The sequence below is a fragment of the Ambystoma mexicanum genome, chromosome 1q, assembly GCF_040938575.1.
Source record: "Ambystoma mexicanum isolate Mex_15411 chromosome 1q, UKY_AmexF1_1, whole genome shotgun sequence".
Taxonomy (NCBI): Eukaryota; Metazoa; Chordata; class Amphibia; order Caudata; family Ambystomatidae; genus Ambystoma; species Ambystoma mexicanum.
In genome coordinates, this window is record NC_090922.1 from 793,405,297 (window position 1) to 793,424,510 (window position 19,214).

The following is a 19,214-nucleotide window of genomic DNA, read 5'->3' on the forward strand; positions in this document are numbered from 1 at the left end:
TTCATCAGTGGAGACGGCCCTGCGGTTCTAGGCGCTTCCATGTTGCCTTTTCGTACGAGAATGTAGCCCCTGTGTACCATGAAGGAACAGGGCGTCACACAAGAAGTAGCTGGTCATTTATTGCGGATGCAGCCCACAATGGTGAAATGTGTTTTGGAGTTCATGGCCTAATAGCTGTATGGGCTTGGTGAATTTGTTGTGCATTAAATTTCTATTCTGATATGGACCGTGTAGCGTTCTTCTTTGCAAGTGATGTGGCATATTCCTATTTGGGGAGCGATGTATTGTGAGGAGATCTGCATTGGGTTCCAGCTTCGGAGTATAGTTGCGTGGTACTGTGCTGGGCGCGTTTGCCTACGAAGCCCAGTGAGGTCAGGGATGAGGGCTGCCAATATGACTGTTTTAATGATGTCCTGCTCATGGGCGGGGGATTTGCTTTTGTGTAACAGATGCCGGTCAGCCAGGTGGATTGGTGGAATGATGTGATTTTCGGAATATTGCTGGTCACAGGTGCCTGTGTTTGCGTGCGTTTCTTGGTGGGAGACTGAGGTCATGTCCATTGGGATGGCTTCTGTATTCGTGCCATCTGTGCCCTGCAGCTCCCATTGGCCCCTCTTGAGATTCATTTGTTCGTTGGCAGGCATGGATGACTGGTACATTTCACTGGTTGCATTGTGTGACTTCATTGCACCTACGGGGAGTTGTACAATGTGGCCAGGGAGCGGTGTACAGGCACTCAGTGGGGCCGTTTACGGTTGATTCGCGATGCCGTACTTCTCACCATGGCGGAATGGTACTTTCCGCCGTGCTTGATGGCGTTAGGTGCATGTCCGCTAGGGTCAGAATTCGCGTACCGTTGCGCCATGGTGGTAATTACGGTTTGGCATGGCGCGCGCGCGCGCGTACTTGGTGCAGTTAGCGTTGGCGTTCACTACGGTGTCGCTAATGGCATCGTACTTTGCGGTGACGTGTCATAGTCGCACCGAGCGCTATTCGATGGCGGTATTGCATTTCCGCCATCGTTTTTCGGTTTCCGCCAGGGTCGTAATGAGGCCCATAGTCTAGTAAAAAATGTTATTTAAAAAATAGATAGGCAACATAAAAAAAAAATACTAGCATTCTCTTTTTTTAAACTTCCTATGTAAAATTTTGAGCTATTCAAGCTCAAAATTCGCAAAAGCAAGCACATGGGCGCATCCATTTTGTGAAATGGATGCCCTCCTGTGCTGGCTTTTGCTTCTGCGGCACTAATGAAGGAAAAGCCAGCCAGCTGTAGTAAACAAAAGCTACCACTGGGTGGCTTTCCCTTCATTAGTGCTGTACGCGGAGGACGGGGACCGGAGACCAGAGCAGGAAAGCTGCAGCTGAATCTCGGTAAGTGCTATTTATTTTTTTTAAAAATAAGCACTAGCTGCGGTTTTTTTCTAAGTTTCCCGAACCGCGTTGTGTTCTTCTCGGAGAGCCCCAAATGGGAAATCAGCTGTAGGCAGAAACACTACGCGGCATGTAAACACAACCGCGTTGTGTTTCTGCCTTCTGTGGCTTTCACTTTGGGTCTCCGGTGCTCCCCTGCACCGGAGACCCAAAGTGATAGCCACAGAAGGCAGAAACACAACGCGGTTGTGTTGGAAAACGCTGCGGTTTTTCTTTCCGAGTTTCTCAGGCTCCTCCGAGCCGGAGGAGCCTGAGAAACTTGGAAAGAAAAACCGCCGCGTTTTCCAACACAATAACGTTGTATTTATGTTTGCGGTCGCTTCAAAAGTGACCGCAAACATAAATACAACGTTTTTAAAGCTGCGGTTTTATTTCTACGTTTTCCGTGCTCCTCCAGCCCGGAAAACTTAGAAAAAAAAACGCAGCTAGTTCTTATTTTTTTTAAAATAAATAGCACTTACCGAGATTCAGCTGCAGCTTTCCTGCTCTGGTCTCCGGTCCCCGTCCTCCGCGTACATCACTAATGAAGGGAAAGCCACCCAGCGGTAGCTTTTGTTTACTACAGCTGGCTGGCTTTTCCTTCATTAGTGCCGCAAAAGCAAAAGCCAGCACAGGAGGGCATCCATTTCACAAAATGGTTGCGCCCATGTGCTTGCTTTTGCGAATTTTGAGCTTGAATAGCTCAAAATTTTACATAGGAAGTTTTAAAAAAGAGAATGCTAGTATTTTTTTTATGTTGCCTATTTTTTAAATAACATTTTTTACTAGACCATGCCTTTAACTTTCTGCTGATGAAGCTCGTTTAGAGTTCCTCAGGGCAGTTAAATCTTGCCTTTACATGCACTACAATGCTGTATCCTCCCACTGATTGATTAGCGCCATTTTGCCCAATGCATAGAAACAGAAACATCTTAAAGCAGTGGCATTGGCAGCGTGAAGAGCGTATGATGGCGGTTTGTTACTTCAGGTATGTATTTGCAGTAAAGCAGTGGGTTTTTGATGCATATTATTAAAACACTTCTTGAATTTAGGGGCTTGAATCTGGATTACATGAGCAGACTGTGACCTCGGACCAGGAATCTGCCTCCAGCCAGAGACCCACACGCTCCTCTGATGCATAAATGAAATCTACAACGACCTATTAAAAAATAAATTAAAAAAACGAGGCCCACGTTGTACGGAAAGTGGATAGGTATACGAGGCACGTTTGACAATCTTGTTGAAAGGACTCCCACCTATCAGATGAGTGATGGCGTTATCTGACGCAGGGCGAAGCTTTTGTATTTTTGGACAGGATGGTAATCTCGCATTCAGGTGCCTTTGTGCAGTGCCACTCACACATCAACAAGTGAAAACAACGTGCTAGAAAGCACGTATTACTTGGAAACAAAAATGGAAAAACTTGGGTAAGACAAGTAAAGCGCCTGCGTTTATACAGCCGGTGGGAATTGCTTTTCTATTTTTAACCCAAGAAAGACAGCAGGGCTTTCGTCTTGACCCTGCACGCACGTGTGGGCAGGAATGACGCTGGCATGGAGAATGCCATGGGTGCCACGCCCCAAGTATCCCCCACCCCATTCCCCTGCAGGGCCGACTTTCAATATCTCACGATGCCTTTTATTTCTTTTACGTATTCCTACTGTGGGGGTTACGCTTGTGGTCGAGGTTTCGGAGGGACGGAACTGGAGCTGTCATCCCAAAACTGTCCCAGCATTTAGGGGTTACATGCACGAGGCTGAAACCCCGTGTTTGGGCGACGTTATAGGGCTCGGACAGAAAACAGATACAGGCACCACCAAAAAAGAGTGCCTCCAATTGAAGAATTGAGATTCGTGGCTTTTTGCAACAGTGTGTGTGAAGTAGATTTAGGCGAATTTGTGGTAAGTGGCGCAGTTTAGAAAACAAAATGGCGCAGTTTAGGAAACATCGGCCAGGTAACATTGCTCACAACTTGCTGGTATTTACAGGCGACTTTACAAGGCGGGGGTAAGGAAGTACGTGTTTTCCCCAATAAAGATTTAGAATAATGTGTGGAAAACCGTGGAATTTAAAGGGCACCACAGAGCACCCAACTAGTTAAGATGTATAAGGGGTTTCTAGGCGCTCATCAAGGAATAGTAGGAGAGAGGTCTGTCGAATGGGGCAAGTTTTATCTTTTAAGGTTCTCTCTCAAAACATATTGAGAAATATTTGTAGCAAATGATTGATTCTAAAGTGCAACAGGCCATTATTACTCAGACACAACATGTCCTCATTGGGAGTACAGATTCGCCACGCGCTGTGCACAACCACAATGGCCCAGCCTGCTGGGAATTACCACCATTTTACAAAATATTAGGTCAGTGAATTTGATCCAAGCTGGAGTAGATATTAAACAACTATTCAGGGAAGGCCGGTCTTTTTGCAAACATTTTTGTAAAAACGCGGGGCAAATGGGGCATTTGGAAGTGCACTCGGCTTAATGCACCAATCATAGTGCCCGAGGCTTGTGTGCCCTTAATACATGTCCAAATGATTAGATACATAAATGCAGTCGTTGGAGTAGGTTCCGACGCGATTCTAAAGTGGGCTTGCGTTTTATAGGGACATGTTGAAGTTGTTAGACATCAAAGTCAGACTCCCATTGTGAGGCCCATAATCAGGGCAGGTGTCCAACATTACATTTAACAGAACCCAACACTGGCCAATCAGCGCTCGCCCTGCAATAACCAGCAGAGTCAATGATGCACAGTCTGACCAATCACATCAGAGTGTTTCCCGATGTGCGCATATGATTGGTCCTTAGCATAAGTAAGAGTAGAGGAGATCCACATGGCGGCATATGGTACCCCCAGGCTTTGATTGCCTATGATACCACAGTGCATACTGCCCCAAATGCCAACACAACATATCCCCATATATGACTCCTTAGCCTGCATAATAATGCCCTTCAGCAAACACTGTCCGTTTCCAACATGCCCCAAAATACACGCGTTCCCGGTGTCCAGACTGGGACATGAAATAACACATTTGAGCAGTTTCCACAATTCCTCGGTTTTGCAGGAATTCCCATTTTTGCCTAATTTCTGCAATAGCCTGCCATTGCCCATATTTGCCCAGTGCCCACAATGCCCCAGTAATGCACACATTTGCTCAGTGAACACAGCGCTGCGCTAATACACACATTTCCCCCGTACCCACAATGGCTAAGAAATGTTTTTTGCCCAGTCCCCACAATGCCACAGTAATCCACATATTTGGATAGTTCCACAATTCTGCAGTAATTCAAATATTTGTCCGTTTCCCCCACTGTCCCCCACTGTCACAGAAATGTAGATATGCCCTCGTTTATTGAAATAACCAAGTTAACACATGCAGAAACACACAGAGATACACACACAGACGCACATGGAAGACTTATAGAGCCACTAGAAGGCACATGGGCGTGCACAGTGATACATACCTTGTCTCTCTGTCTCTTTCTATCTCTTTCTCCTCCCACTCACTTTGGAAGGCACTTAAAAGATTTGGGGCTACAGAAACTTGGCACCAGTCCAACTGCCAGTGGCGTCGCCAGGAATCAAATTTAGGAGGGGCACAGAGGGGGCCAAAGACAAAAGTAGGGGGCACAGACAAAAGTACGGGGAGAACATGGTCACTGCTCGTTTTAGTTGGGGGTACATGGGGGGGCACAGGGTTTCACAGGGGGGGCCCTGGCCCCCCAGGCCCCTCCCTAGCGACGCCACTGCCAACTGCAACTCCTCTGTCTTTGACGCACGAGGCAGGCAAGAGAGCCAACTCCTCAGCAGCGTGGTTCTCTCCTCCCTGTGGCCCTACCGTTATTTCATCCACCCTATGCATTTAAGGGACCCTGGATGCTGTGACTACAGAGAAGTGGCAAAGGAGTCTAGGATACACAAACAATGTAACGTGCTTTCTTCAAATTGGTTATCGGCAGTGCTTTAAGTAGGCCAGGGCCAGCCAGGGCTGGGCCCCGGCAGTCTCCAAAAAGTGGGGCTGAGCCAGGGCCCTGACGGGGCCCCCAGTCCAAACACAATTTTGGCAATGTAGATTGTGTCAGTGTGGGAGAGGGACAGTTTAGCGGAGAGTAGGTCACAATTCCCTGCCATGGGTACTGTGCTGCATCTGATGGGGAGGGATTCTTAAGCAATCAGTGCTACCCCTCCTCCTCTTGCAATAGGCCTAAGTGCACAGTTCTTGCATTTTTAAGGGTGCTTCTTCACCAGGTACAATAGTGATTATGCCAACACGGTATGATAGACGCCGTATCAGGAACTGAAGATAACATGAAGGGCTTGTGGGGTAGCCGGTGCTGTTCGATTACGGTCAGAGTGATGAAACCAAACCTCTATTGCCCTTTGACTAGTGCTGCGGAATGTGGGAGGGCAGCGACAAGCCACAAATACCCCAGAGGGGATGGCCAGGGATAGGGCTGGACCAGAAGCTGCATGCAGCCAGGTTTCTGAGATGGCGAGGATGTCCAGGTTGTGGGTAGTGATGAGGTTGTTAATGTCGAGGGTATGAGTGGGAATAGATCTCGCATTGACCATGGCCACTTTTAGCAGGGTTGGATGTGAATTTGGCTTGTTGGGGAGGTGTGGTGCTTTAGTTAGGCTAGCGTTCTGGGAAGCTGGTAGGGTGGCATCCAGGGCTGTGGGAAGGCTGGTTTTGGTGTCTCTGATGTTAGGCTGTTCAGAGGCTTGGTTTTAGAGAAGCATTTGATGCTTGGTGATCCCTGAGCCAGGACTTTCCAGTGGGGGACTGTGTAGAGCCGGAGTTTTGGTTTTGAGACTGTAGGTGCTATGTTTGGATCTCTGGGTCATGGCGGGGTAGGAGCGTTCCCCATGGCGCCTATTTCTATCAAGTCTGGGCTCGGGTGTGATAGGGCAGGTAGGAGGCGGGTTCTAGAGCAGAGCCAATTGGCTTGTAGGGTCCACGGAGTACTTATGTTGCAGGGGAACTGATCCTTGGCGGCCGCGGCCATCTTAACCTGGACACTCTAAGCACTGAGCCTGATGGCGGCAGGATGCTGGGGGAGGTTGGGGAGTCGCAGGGGGGGGCTCCTTCTTATGAGCTGGCCTTGGGGGCAGGCAGGCATAATCGCGGTTATCTATTTGCAAGATGATGTACTGTTTATGGAGAAATAATGTAATCATGGTCTTTTGATTTGCAGTGATGTTAAGCTTTGAAGTATAAATTAAGTGAGTTTGATATGTTTTTAATGTAATAAACCTGCATCCTCTTAAGCCATGAGCAAGCTAGAACCTCTTATTATGTCTGAGGAATGTTGCATGTCGCAGGTATGGTGCCTTATTATGGACTTATGTTGGGTAAGTGGCCGCGAAGTGGCCTAGTGCCATGGTTATTGCCAGCGCTACATTTGTAAGAAAATAAGTGCCAGGGCCCAAATAATTTCTAGCACGCTTGGGACACTGCAGGCGGGCAGTTCCCCACCATTGCTGCCACCACTCACAGTTGCTCCCCACAGTGTCGACTCATTTTGGGGTTAAACTACAGCTCCCACCTGCTCATTGGGGTTGATGGATGCTCTGGCTGTCATTACTTCATAATCAATCGGAGTCTGAGACAATAAGTGTCGGGGCTCAGAAATGAGTGCCGGGCTGAGCCCTGGCAAAGACCCCCACAAATTAAGCACTGGTTATAGCTGCGCTCTATCTTCTCTGCAGGAAATAGCACCTCAGCTCTGAGTCGGGAGCCCATTGTGACCCAATTGAGTGCTGAGGATAAGGATGGTGAGATGCTGCCTTCACCTAGCCCGATCATTCATGCGCCTCCTCTTCCCCCAAACAGGATGAGGTCGGCAGCGCCACAGTGCCTGTTGACATACTAGTGGAGCAGGCATTGCCCTTATGGCGTGATAAGGAGGAGAGACCTCTCCATCTCATACCTGTAACCAGGAGACCAATAAAGCACCAGTCTATATACATACGCACACACAGCACATGTATGTATGTGACCTGGCTTACGTCATGATCCAGAAACAGGCTAAGAGGACCCTGATAATGTTCAAGTGAGTGGGTGCCATAAAGATGGCAACAGCAGAGTTTATCTTCAGAAGTGGTTTATTTGCGCTGCCTCATTAGGCCATATGAGATGAACGTTTCCACAAGAAAGTGGTTAGGTCTACCCTTAAAGTGCCGGTCGGGATCAGCTGGTCCCCATCGCTGAAACCTGCAGTTTTTCTTTCCGTAATCTCATGGATGGTCATGAATTGAACATTTTAAGTATTTATGGTACATGTTTCATGATCCGCCGCGGCTGGCGTGCATGGAGCCGATGGCGTTGGAGCGGCCATTAGCGGTTCCGCCACGTCTCCGTGCAACGCACGGTCACGGTCTAGTCTTCCGGCCGGCTGTCGGGAGGTGATCGCTTATTAGCCGCTCCTACCCGGAAGTCTGCGCGTTGCAACCTACTCACGTCAGGCTTTCGGGTTGAAGCGCTAGTAAGTTTTCTCTCCCTCTGTGTGTTGCTCGGCGCCTTTTCTCGGTGCCGGAATTTCTCCATTCTGCTTTCCCCCTTCCTTTGGGTTTTTCCTTCTGCCCTGGGTCCCGCAGGCTCGCGTCAGGTTTAGCAGGGAGCGCAGCATATTCCTCCTTCTCCTCCAGTTTTCACTCCCTTTCTCACTTCAGTATTTCTTGCGTCTGCTCTCAGGTTCGCCAGCCCTCGTATCTCTGCCTGCCTCTTCCATCCGGCTTCTCAGACAAGGACTCACCTTCTGCCGATCCCATCTCAGTACTTCACCTAGGGGTTTTTTATGCCTACGGCTTTTTCCCCGCTGGTCTGAACCGGAGGAGGGCCCCCCCCCCCAGATCTTCTATTCAGAAGTCAGGGTGGCTTCCCTTTGGGGCAGATCCTTTCCACAAAAAAAAGGAAAGAGGAAAGAAGAGCTGTGGAAGAAACGGTTCGGGGGAACCCTACATTCGGAACTCACAGGTGAGGAGGAGGGGGATTGGAGTGAATCGGAAGGGGCGAAGGAAACACCGGAAGTTGACAACATGAAACACAATGCGATTACCATACCGATTTATATTCCGTTTATTCTGAACAAGTCCTAGTCCTTGTGACTTTTACCACCTATGCGTGCAAATATTCCTAATTCAATTGTAAAAAAGAAAAAAAAGAAATCACTCTCTGTATCCCTAACCCATTGGTATGACTGAGGATTTGTTCAATTCCAGTGTGTAAGGTTGTGTGAAGAAATATAATATGTAGTGGGTTGCTGTGGATCCGTTTCTTATCTGTGTTAGTGGACCAGAGGCTTTAATGTACAGGATATATTTTGCAGTAAATACATGTTGCAAATCTAAAAGAGAGCTCAGGCGGCCTCCCCTATTCCTCATGGAGAGGATGAGGCGGCCGAGCCTCTCCATCCTGGCCCTTGCTATTCCATTACATATGGCGATGGCTACAGTAATAAAGGGCGGCTTCCGTGTGTACCTAGCAGAAGAAGCAAACTACTCAACAGCCTCAACATGGATTATGAACCAACTGCTATTGTTCATAGATGATTACCTGTATTAATTGCTGAGCCTTCAAAATCGGTGTCATCCTCTCCAGTGTGGTTTTCACGGTCTTCCATCACTCTGGCTTTATTTACTATCTACAAGTATGAAAAGAAAAGTATAAAATTCACATGGACGTCCAGAGCATGAAAGATTGGTGCTTACACATTCCTTTCCAATGCAATGCACCTCATATGTTTTTTTATTGCTGCATATAGCTCTGCTTATTTTAACATTCAATATTTGCTATTCTTCCATACAGCCATTTCCAATATGTAGAACAAAATCTCCTGTTTTACTGTGTGCATGTCTATTTGAAATTCGGGGATTATCCTGCTACATCTTGTTTTATACTTGCTTGTATTGATTACTGTGTATATATGGTATTTTGATGTGTATGTTGATCTCAACACTATACAGATTTTTTTATGCCGTGTTTTTATACATATTTAGCAGTATATGTGCACTATGCGCCTAGTTTGTGGTTTTGCCCCTTTATCCATTTCTGCATAGGTTTGATTTCAGCCTTCCATGTATTTCATGCTCCTGGCTCCATTCCATCATGGCTGCCAGTGTTTCCACCTACTGCCATGGCACTTTCAGAGAATGATTGACAGAGTTGTAGGACTGCCTGTATTGTCTATATTTATACCAGATAACCCTTTCTCCCCCCACGTGATCAAGCACTCAGTGTAGCGCGAAACGGGTTGTGTTGCAGGTCATGCACCACGGCGTCCTACCTCTGTCTGTGTTTGTGTTGCTGCTCGTTGTGCTGTATACTGTTTTTGCAATTTTGAAACATTAAAAAACATCTTTATTCACTACACAGTGTTTTCTTGATTTTTTCCGCAATTTTGGAGTTTGCTATTGGCATCTGGCCCGCGGGAGTGCGGTTCGCCTTTTCTTCCTTTCCTTTGATATATATATATATATATATATATATATATATAAAGGCATAAAATAAGCAGTGTCGTATAGCAATTTGCTATGCAATTCTGTCAGTTTGCTAATCAAATGGACACTTGTATAGCCAAGATAGCTATTTAAGTTGACCTTTTTAATGAAAGCACAGCTCGCCCTGCATTCCTCTCTTGCCCTCTGCGCTCTCTTCCCCCTCTTTTAGTTCAGTTCAAGTCCTAGTGGAGAGAAAGTGCAGCAGTAAGTGCCAAATGCATGTGTGGGAGTGCTAGGCAAGAATTTCTTTATCAAATAATTGCAAATCAGAAATAATCCGGATGCTACTTTTATTAAGCTTTCTATATGCTATCTGATAAAGACCAGTATGTGTCAACTTTATATATTTTTTCAAAAGACAGTCCTGCAATTCCATTCCTAAAATGTAGGTTGCTACATAAAGCATGATTAGAGTATGTATACTGTAAAACACTGCATCATCTCCAAAGTTTTGGTTAGTGCATCTACATTTTATTGTTTCAACTATATTTCATTTTGTTGGGGAAGATGCATCAGATTGACGAGTGAACACTTTTAAAATGTACATGATCACATGATCAAATGCTTTTGATGGAAAACCTAGTTCTGTAACTAGCAGGTTGCATGCATCCTGCAGCTGGTGCTCAACCCATGAGCAAACCCATACTCCTCGACATTCTATATTATCATCCAGTTGCTTTATACCAGGAACCCTGAAATTGAGGTGGCCACAAACTACAATATTCCATCTAATGTGCCCAGTTCTCTGCCTGCTAGCAATCCACTCTCCTTAGTCTCTTTCTTTCCTCTTACATAATGAATACACAAAGCGAGCTAGATGCTTACGCAAATTAGTGATCAATAGTTCCATCCAATCTATACATCTACAGATCTATTGCAATACCAAACATTGTAGTTAGCCTCCAGAGCTCGCTTTGCTTTATGATTATGATTGCATTATATATTACCAACTGCAGGAGACAGCTGGACAAACTGTTTTCAGAACCTTTTTATCATATCTATTTGTGTCTCTTCATGCAGCTAACCTTTTACATTTTATAGGCACTAAGGTGTGGCTCACAAAGTCTTTTTGCCCACTCGCATAGTCGAGTAACTTTTATAACTGGCCAGTAGCATTTGCAAGAGATGTTTGAAACCTTTATGTAACATTTACTTTTGTTTGCAGTAAATGTCAAACAAAAGTTTTACTGTGAATGGCTGGCCTCTGAGTGGCAGCAGTGTGCCATACAAAACGGGTTTGTAGTGGCATGCACCATTGTACACAAATTGCATTTTTAATTTGTTGTCCTCCATTGCTGTGGATGGAATAGGGAAACTAAGTTACCCGACCTGCAGCTCTAGCTGAATTTTAAAGAATTTGCAAGGCCTGACTCCTCTGTCCTATTTCAGCGGTACGCAAAACTTCTGTATTTTTGCTCATTTAATGTCTTGGGTACAAATAACATCTAGTGACATTAACAATATTAGTACAAAAATTGCTAATCAAATATGTCTGTTTGCTAATCAAAAAATGTTAATTAGCAATCTGTGCTAATCAATTTGTGAAAACTAATTTATGTCATATATATATACAGACAAAGTTATTATGTGTCAAAGGTACATTGATGATTTATTCATCATCTGGAACGGGACGGCTACGGAGTGGACAAGTTTCTTTCACATTTTGAATCAAAATCAACAGAATCTGCAATTTGCAGAACATCACAGCAAGACGGAAATAGTCTATCTAGACATAAAGGTGAAAGTTATTGAAAACAACATAAGTACAGAGTTGCACAGAAAAGAAACGAGTACTAATACACTTTTACATGCCACAAGTGCACATCCACAGTGTCTCAAAGACAGTATCCCTTATGGTGAGTTCTTGCGTATTAAGAGAAACTGCAGTGAAAATGAAGTATGGAAAACTAACGCTAAAAAGACCGCGGCCAGATTTGTAATGAGAGGTTATAAGAAAAGAATCATAAACAAAGCCTATGACCGCAGCTGTAATAAAACCCGGGAGATGATTTTGGCCAAAAACAGCATGTCTAAAGAACAGACCAAAGATCAACCAAATGAAGAAGGCTCACTTAGGTTTATTACTACATTCAATTCTGGAGCTAAAGAAACCAAACAGATCTTGAACAAACATTGGTATCTTTTGAAACAAGATCCTGATATTAGCCCTCATCTTCCGTTGCATGCCACTGTAACGTATAGGAAACCACCTCTATACAAACAAAACTATCTCCCAGTATGTTTCAATCGCCCAAACCAAGCACTAATACCTGATTAACCACAAAACTATCAGGTTTTTACACCTGTGCCAAATGCAAAGCATTTGCGCCATGGAATCAACACCAACATTTTCTTACATCCTCGAACTAAGAAAGAAGTCAAGATCAAACAAGATTTGAGGTGTTTTACACAATTTGTTATTTATGTGATTACTTGTGCATGCAATCTATGGTACATTGGTAGCACCAAATTGGAAGCCAGGTTACGAATACTACAACATTTACGTGCAATCAAGAATCACGATATGTCCTATCCACTTGCCAAACATTTTGAAGAGGCTCACCATAATGACATTAGTTCATTTAAGTATTTTATCATTGATTCAGTGGGAATCCACCCAAGAGGAGGGGACAGATTGCAGACATTGAGACAAATGGAATCAAGATACATAGTTGATTTTAACACCAAATATCCGAGAGGTCACAATCGTGACGAAGAATTATATGTATTCCTGGGATCTTAAACCCTATGTCATTCATGATTATTATACCATATTGCATGTATATCTTCGTTTTTGCCAGGTTTTTTGACTGTGAAACTTTTCCACCAGTTTCCAATTCTCTGTAAGCGGTGTACGAAAACACAACAAGTGAAGGTTTTTAATACACTATGTATGATTTGGACAACAACTTAGCAGAATGCAGTTTTTTGCATTTATATTTTATTGATTTTTCCAATAAGTATATTTTAATCACAGCTTTATACATGCACTTTTTCTTGGAAAATAAGAGAGATTGGTATGCATTTACAGACTAAGTGCTTTGCTGTCATTAGTATACAAAATGCATCATCTTTAAACGTGTGCTTTCTGTGGAAATTTTAAGAATATATTTGGACTGTAGGGATCCTATCAATATGACTAATGAGATCAAGAAAGGGATAATGTGATACATTTTATGCCTAAAACACTGTTATCACAACGCTTCAAACATGTAGATTTTAACATATGATTGTATTATTCAACATCTTGTATCTTAATCTGTAACCCTCAGTTGTTTTTAACCATTTAGTGATTCTATTTGTGAAACTGTGGGCTATTTATCTCAACATGTTTGCTTCCCTATTATGCGATGTAATTCTTGTATAGAGCATTATGCACTTTAACACATTAGAGATGGTACTTCAATAATAGGAGAGGGTAACACACAGTCATAGTACTTACCATTGCTGCCACCCCTTTTTTTAAAATTATAACAGTGATCCTACTCTAGTGTTTGATTTGAGCCAGACACCCGCAAGGGTAACAAACTGTCTATGCTCTGATTATGGCATAATACCACAAATCCCTTCTTGTCTTTGTTTAGAAAGCCTTATCAGGCTGGTCAATTTATATTGTAGAGGCACCCACGAGGGTAACACACAGCCTCCCTTGTCCCAATAGAATCAATTGGGCCTTACAAATAGCTCATGTTCTGATTATGGTGTAACATCACAAATCCCTTTTCTTTCTGTTTTGAAAGCCGTTACCTAGGCACCCGCGAGGGCAACATACAGCCTCCAATGTGCCAATAGAACTATTTGGGCCATAGGATCCCTAAGTATTTTTTGTATTTTTAAGTACACACAGCACATTTGTAGACCGATTGAGGCACCCGTTAGGGTAACACACATCCTCCCAGGTCAATATATGAATTATATGTATTTTACTAAATATGCTTTTTGATAGCACATAGCACCTTATCATTGAATAGTTCATCTGTGTTTACATAGCACGTAGCACTTTATTATTGAACAGTTCATCTATGTTTACATAGCACAAAGCACTTTAATATATATTGATACATATTAATATATATGTATCATTCGAAGCTTTATAACTTGCACTTTAAAAGCACACATCACTTCGCTGTATCATGCAGTACCAAGTTACTAACTTACCCATTTGGGAAGATGAATACTTGGTCAGCACAAAAGAAAATGCAGAACAACCATCCTGATGTGCAAATTTCAAAATGTCGGACATTTGAACGGATGATATGTGTATAATATTAAAAAAATGTTTAAAAAAATTAAAGAATTCCATATAAACCATCCTGGTTTAACCCACTTGGGATAATCAAGTTCTGGGATGACCTTATGAATAGCTATAATAGTGAACTGTTAGCATTTTACACAAGCACAAACATTGACAGAGAACAGACGTAAGGTTCACTATGTTCCAACATGGCTGCCTGCTTGTTTGTTTGTTGTTTCTTTAACAGCTAACTCACTTAAGTGCCAAACACTGAAGATAGACTTACATATGATAGTCTATATTACTGCAGTCCTCTCTCCATGTTACACACCAGACGAAGCCCGAGCAGTGTGAAACGCGTCGTTCTTTTTTGTTTTAAACTGCTGCTGCCTTCCTTTGTCCAAGTACTTTTAATTAATAAAGGACGCTTTGGCTGCACTGAAAAAACACCGACTGTTTGTGGATTTGTGAAGAAGATTGATGTTTTTCCTCACGAGCATGGCCGGAGTGCCGTTGCGCCCTGGATTGGATTCCAGTCCCTCTTTCTGTCTAATATATATATATATATATATATATATATATATACATATATATATATATATATTTCCAAGGAAAAAACTTGAGGTGCACTTAAGGTGACTAAACTTAACGCAACAAAATCCCTTGAAATTCAGCGCATTGGGAAACTCAGGACCATCTTAACTCGGCACGTTCCCATTGATCTCCACCATAATGCCATATACCCCATAATACCATATTGTATGGCATTGTGAATCCCTTCTCTTATAATATATATGTGCTCTTGGGCTTTGCAACGGGAACGTGCCGAGTTAATATGGTCCTGAGTTTTTCAATGCGCTGAATTTCAAGGGCTTTGCTGCGTCAAATTTAGTCACCTTAACTGCACTTAAACTGACGTTTTTTCCTTCAATTTCAAGGGTTTTGTTATACCGTTGTCTTTTTTCACTGCCCTGGCCACAGACTTCAGCCATGCCCACTGTAGAATTTCAGTACCACTGGGACATGGCCAGTACTGTCTGTCTTACCTCCCTTGTCTCCTTCTACGTCCCTACCCCCTCTCTACGCTCGGAGTCTCTATTTCTTCCTTCTGTCCCTCAACCGCATTGTGCCCAATCTCGATTTCGTTCTTTTTCACTGAAAGCTCCCAAGTTATGGAATACCCTCCCTCTTGCTATCCAATCTATTTCTTCTAATTCTCTGTTCTGCACTTTCCTTAAGACCTATCTACTCTTTTCTTAATGTCCAGTCATGTAGTTGGATTTTACATTTTTCTTGTATGGTCTACATTTGTTAAGCACTTTGGCGTACAGTGCTATAGAAATTCAATACACAGAGGGCCAACTAAAATATCAGGATAACTCACAAGGAAAATGTCAATAAGGTCAGGATGGTAGACAGAGTAGATTTCCTGTCCGGAGGTCTCTTTCACTGCGTACGGAAGGCCAGGGACTCTTCACTGAAGTTTAGACTATGTTCAAAAGTGCCAGAGGGATTGCCTCACATCTCCCTCTTGGTACACACTTGCCGGGGGGTCCTGAATCCATTTCTGATTCAATAGAGTCTAGTTGTAGGCTTTCCTGGGTCCTGAACCCCATGTTAAGCAGGTCTTTCAGGTTCCTAAATAGGTGCCACGGTTCCACCCAGAAGCTGCAGGGGTTGGCCGAGTAGGAACAAGTATTGATCCATGCAACTCTTTGCTGTGTGTCTGTAGGTCCTTCACACCACCTCTGTGAACTATTGCCTGGTTACCTGATCTCAGCTGGTATCTTTTCCAACCACCTGGGCCTACCAAGGACCTTACCTGGCCATCTGGAACCTTCCGGCTCTGGCTGACTTGACACTTCCCACACCTTTGCTCTGCTAAGCAGGTCTTCTATGACAGCTTAGTCTCTTAATTTTCAGGCTGTTTGCTTACTCCTCAACCTCTCAAAAATGTAAGGTAGACCTTCCTCCTCACTCTCTTCCTCCTCTTCAACCTCCTCAAAGGGACTCTCTTACCCATCACTCTGATATACTTCACCCCAAAACTCTTCTCTATATTCAACTTTTTCCAGTCTTGTTATGTCTTAATCTATAGTTGTCTCCTCCCTTCTACCTCTACTGCTACCACCTCCTTCTCCTTACTGTTTTCTACCTATGTTACCTCCTCCTTCTTGGTTGCTTCTGCTACTACCTCCCCCTCAGTTGTTATGGCATCTGCTACTACCACCTCATCCTCAGATTGTGTCATCTCAGTTACAACTTCTTCTTCGGCTGTTAACATATTTGCCACCTCTGCTAATACCACCTCATTGGTTAACACATCTGTTACCTCTGCTATTACCACCTTCTCCAGTGGCGACCCCCCGCCTGGTCCCCTCTGGTACCCATTGCACCCCCAGCCTCACGCTGGTGCCCTATTATCTGCCCCCGGCACCAAAAGCTGCCTCAGCTACTGACCTTCTTCTCAGTTGTTACCACCTCTGTTGCCTCTGCCACCACCTCATCCTTAACTCCCTCAGTAGCTCTTCCACATCCTCCTTAACTGTTTGCACTTCCTCTTAACGCTCAGTATATCCACCAGCTCTGCTAAAACTGTGTTCCCCTCTGTTACCACTCGCACCTCAACTCTCAGCAGCTCCATCACCTCTACCACCTCCATGTCTTCTTATATCACCACTTAGTTCTCTTATGTAGATGTCACCTTGTCCTTTCTCTGGCCACCAACTATAGCTCTGTCCTCCTCTCCAGCCACCACCATTGGCCTCCTGCCCCAACAACCCACACTCAGTAACTGAGCCTGGTTGCATTTATATTGTGTCCCTCCTTACCCTGGGTGCGCCTTTCACTGAGGATCTGCACCTGTGAGTTGTTATTAGATAAGGGCTGAGATTGGGTGGTGGGACAAAATCTATTACTGGCCTGGTTGCCATTTCTGAGGCCATTTCACCCCATGCTCATTTTGTGTTGTGCTAGGAGTTTTTGCTTTGCCAGCTTGTGAAGTCAACATTGGTAACAGTCTGGGCAAACTTCTTTCATTTTGCTTTGATTTAACCCCTGGTCAGAAACTTCAAGCTTGCAACAGTGCAACTACACAAAGGCGAAGTCCGCGCAAACAAATGTCGTGGTGTTGTATGCCACAGGTGTGCGCAAGTCTCACTTCCGCTACACATGCACAACTTCCAGCAATGACTACATATCTTCCAGGAACCAAACACACACAGCCAATGCCCGCGCAGGCAAACAAAGGTTGTGGTGTTGTGCGCTGCTGGTGTTAGGCGCCAAGATATGGCACCCCAATATCCCATCCCTTCAGGTATGCGCCATCGTGCCACTTGCATCCAGGCCCCACATCTCGCACCCCGAACTGTGCCCCGACTCCCGCTCTAGCCTGCTGCCCGCTGCACTAAACAAGCACCATCGCACCACTTGCATCTAGACCCCGCATCGCGTACCCCGAGCTGCGCCCCAATTCCTGCCCAGGCCTGCTACCCGCTACACTAGGCAAGCGCAACTGTGTCACCTGCATCTAGTCCCCGCATCTCGTACCCCGAGCTTGCCCAGACTGCCACCCAGGCCTGAGGTGCCCCGCCCAGGCCCGCTACTCACTGCATTAGGCAAGCGCATTGCTGCGAACCCACCCATTGCAACACTGACTGCAAAATAACCATTGCCGGATCTGCAGACGCCATGGCCCCACCTGCCTATCTCCCCCAATCTCTCTGAGGAATCGGCGCCTCCAGCTCCGCACCAGAACACCCCACACACACAATTAGTCCACGCTGCCCCCCTCCACCCTCAGCTCCACCTTCCACCCCTAAACACTGGGCCCGCCCACCACCACACCCCTCCCCAGTGGCCTCTCCCAACCAGCCCCTCAAACGCACCCTGATCAACGCCAGATCAGTCCCTGTGCACCCCCTGAAATTCACAACCTCCTCACCTCCAATGAACTCGACCTGCTTGCCATATACGAAACAAGGCTCCACCCTGCAGCAGGCCCCCTCTATCCATCGCTATCCCCCCAGGATACGCCATCATGCGCAATGACAGAACCCACAGCCGTGGCAGCAGAGTCGCCCTTATCTACAAGAAAAACATCACCATCAGGGCCAGTAATTCTAGTTTTATCCCAAACTGCAAAATGCTGTTATGTTATGTTATCTATATTTGTAGAGCGCACAGTTGCCCAAGGGCATCATGGCGCTAAAGAGGAGAGCTGTTCACGGAGGGAAGGGCCAGAAAGAGTGGAGAGCTAGAACAGAGTGGTCTTAAGGGCTCTTCTGAAACCAGGATGGTTGGGAGCACTTCTTAATGCCAATGGAAGATTGTTCCAGAGTTTAGCGGCTGCAATGGAGAAAGCTCTGCTGCTGAGCCTTTCACGATTAAACCTAGGAACAGCAAGAAGATTGGTGGTAGAGGAGCATTGGTCACGTTCAGGGATATAACGAGAGAATTTTGTCTGTAGAAAACTCAGCTCCTTGGCCGTGGACCGCCCGGTGGACAATACACAGTGACTTTAAAAGGACACGCTGGCCCACCGGAAGCCAGTGAAGTCAGCGAAGAACTGGAGATATGTGGGCTCCATAGGGAGTGCCAGTAGCTAGCCTGGCTGCCATGTCCTGCATGCGCTGAAGCCGCTGTATTAAGCTGATCGGCTGCGACAGATATAGAGAATTGCAATAGTCCAAACGTGAAATGACTAACGCAGCCACCAAGGGGGGTGGATAGCTTCCGGTATCATGTGTGAAACCCTCTTTAGGACCTTGATCTGATGGTGGGCGGCTTGGCACACAGCAGTCACTTGGTTGGACATAGAGAGGGAGGCAGAGAGAATGACACCCAGGTTTTTCACTTTACTAACTGGACTGGGAAGAGGACCTAAAGAAGAAGGCCAGAAGGCAGAAGTCCACAGTGAAGAATCCGGAGGGCAACCCACCACCAATACCTTAGTTTTGTCACCATTAAGTTTGAGCCAGTTCTGATCCATCCATTCACCGACGGCTCTCAAACAGTCATGACGGTATGACAACACCTCAGCCTGATCATGATCTAGTCGGATCAGGATT

The 19,214-nt window shown here is 45.2% G+C and overlaps 1 protein-coding gene across 2 annotated transcripts in view; it reads right to left on the minus strand.

The window, feature by feature from the left end:
- Positions 1–19,214, minus strand: part of PDC (phosducin) — a 293,170-nt gene that overhangs the window by 121,113 nt on the left and 152,843 nt on the right. For both annotated transcript variants that reach the window (XM_069641385.1, XM_069641384.1), the window contains exon 2: positions 8,968–9,055. In XM_069641385.1, coding sequence (XP_069497486.1) covers positions 8,968–9,034 — 67 coding nt within the window. In that variant the 5' untranslated portion in view covers positions 9,035–9,055. The remainder of the gene's footprint in view (positions 1–8,967; positions 9,056–19,214) is intronic.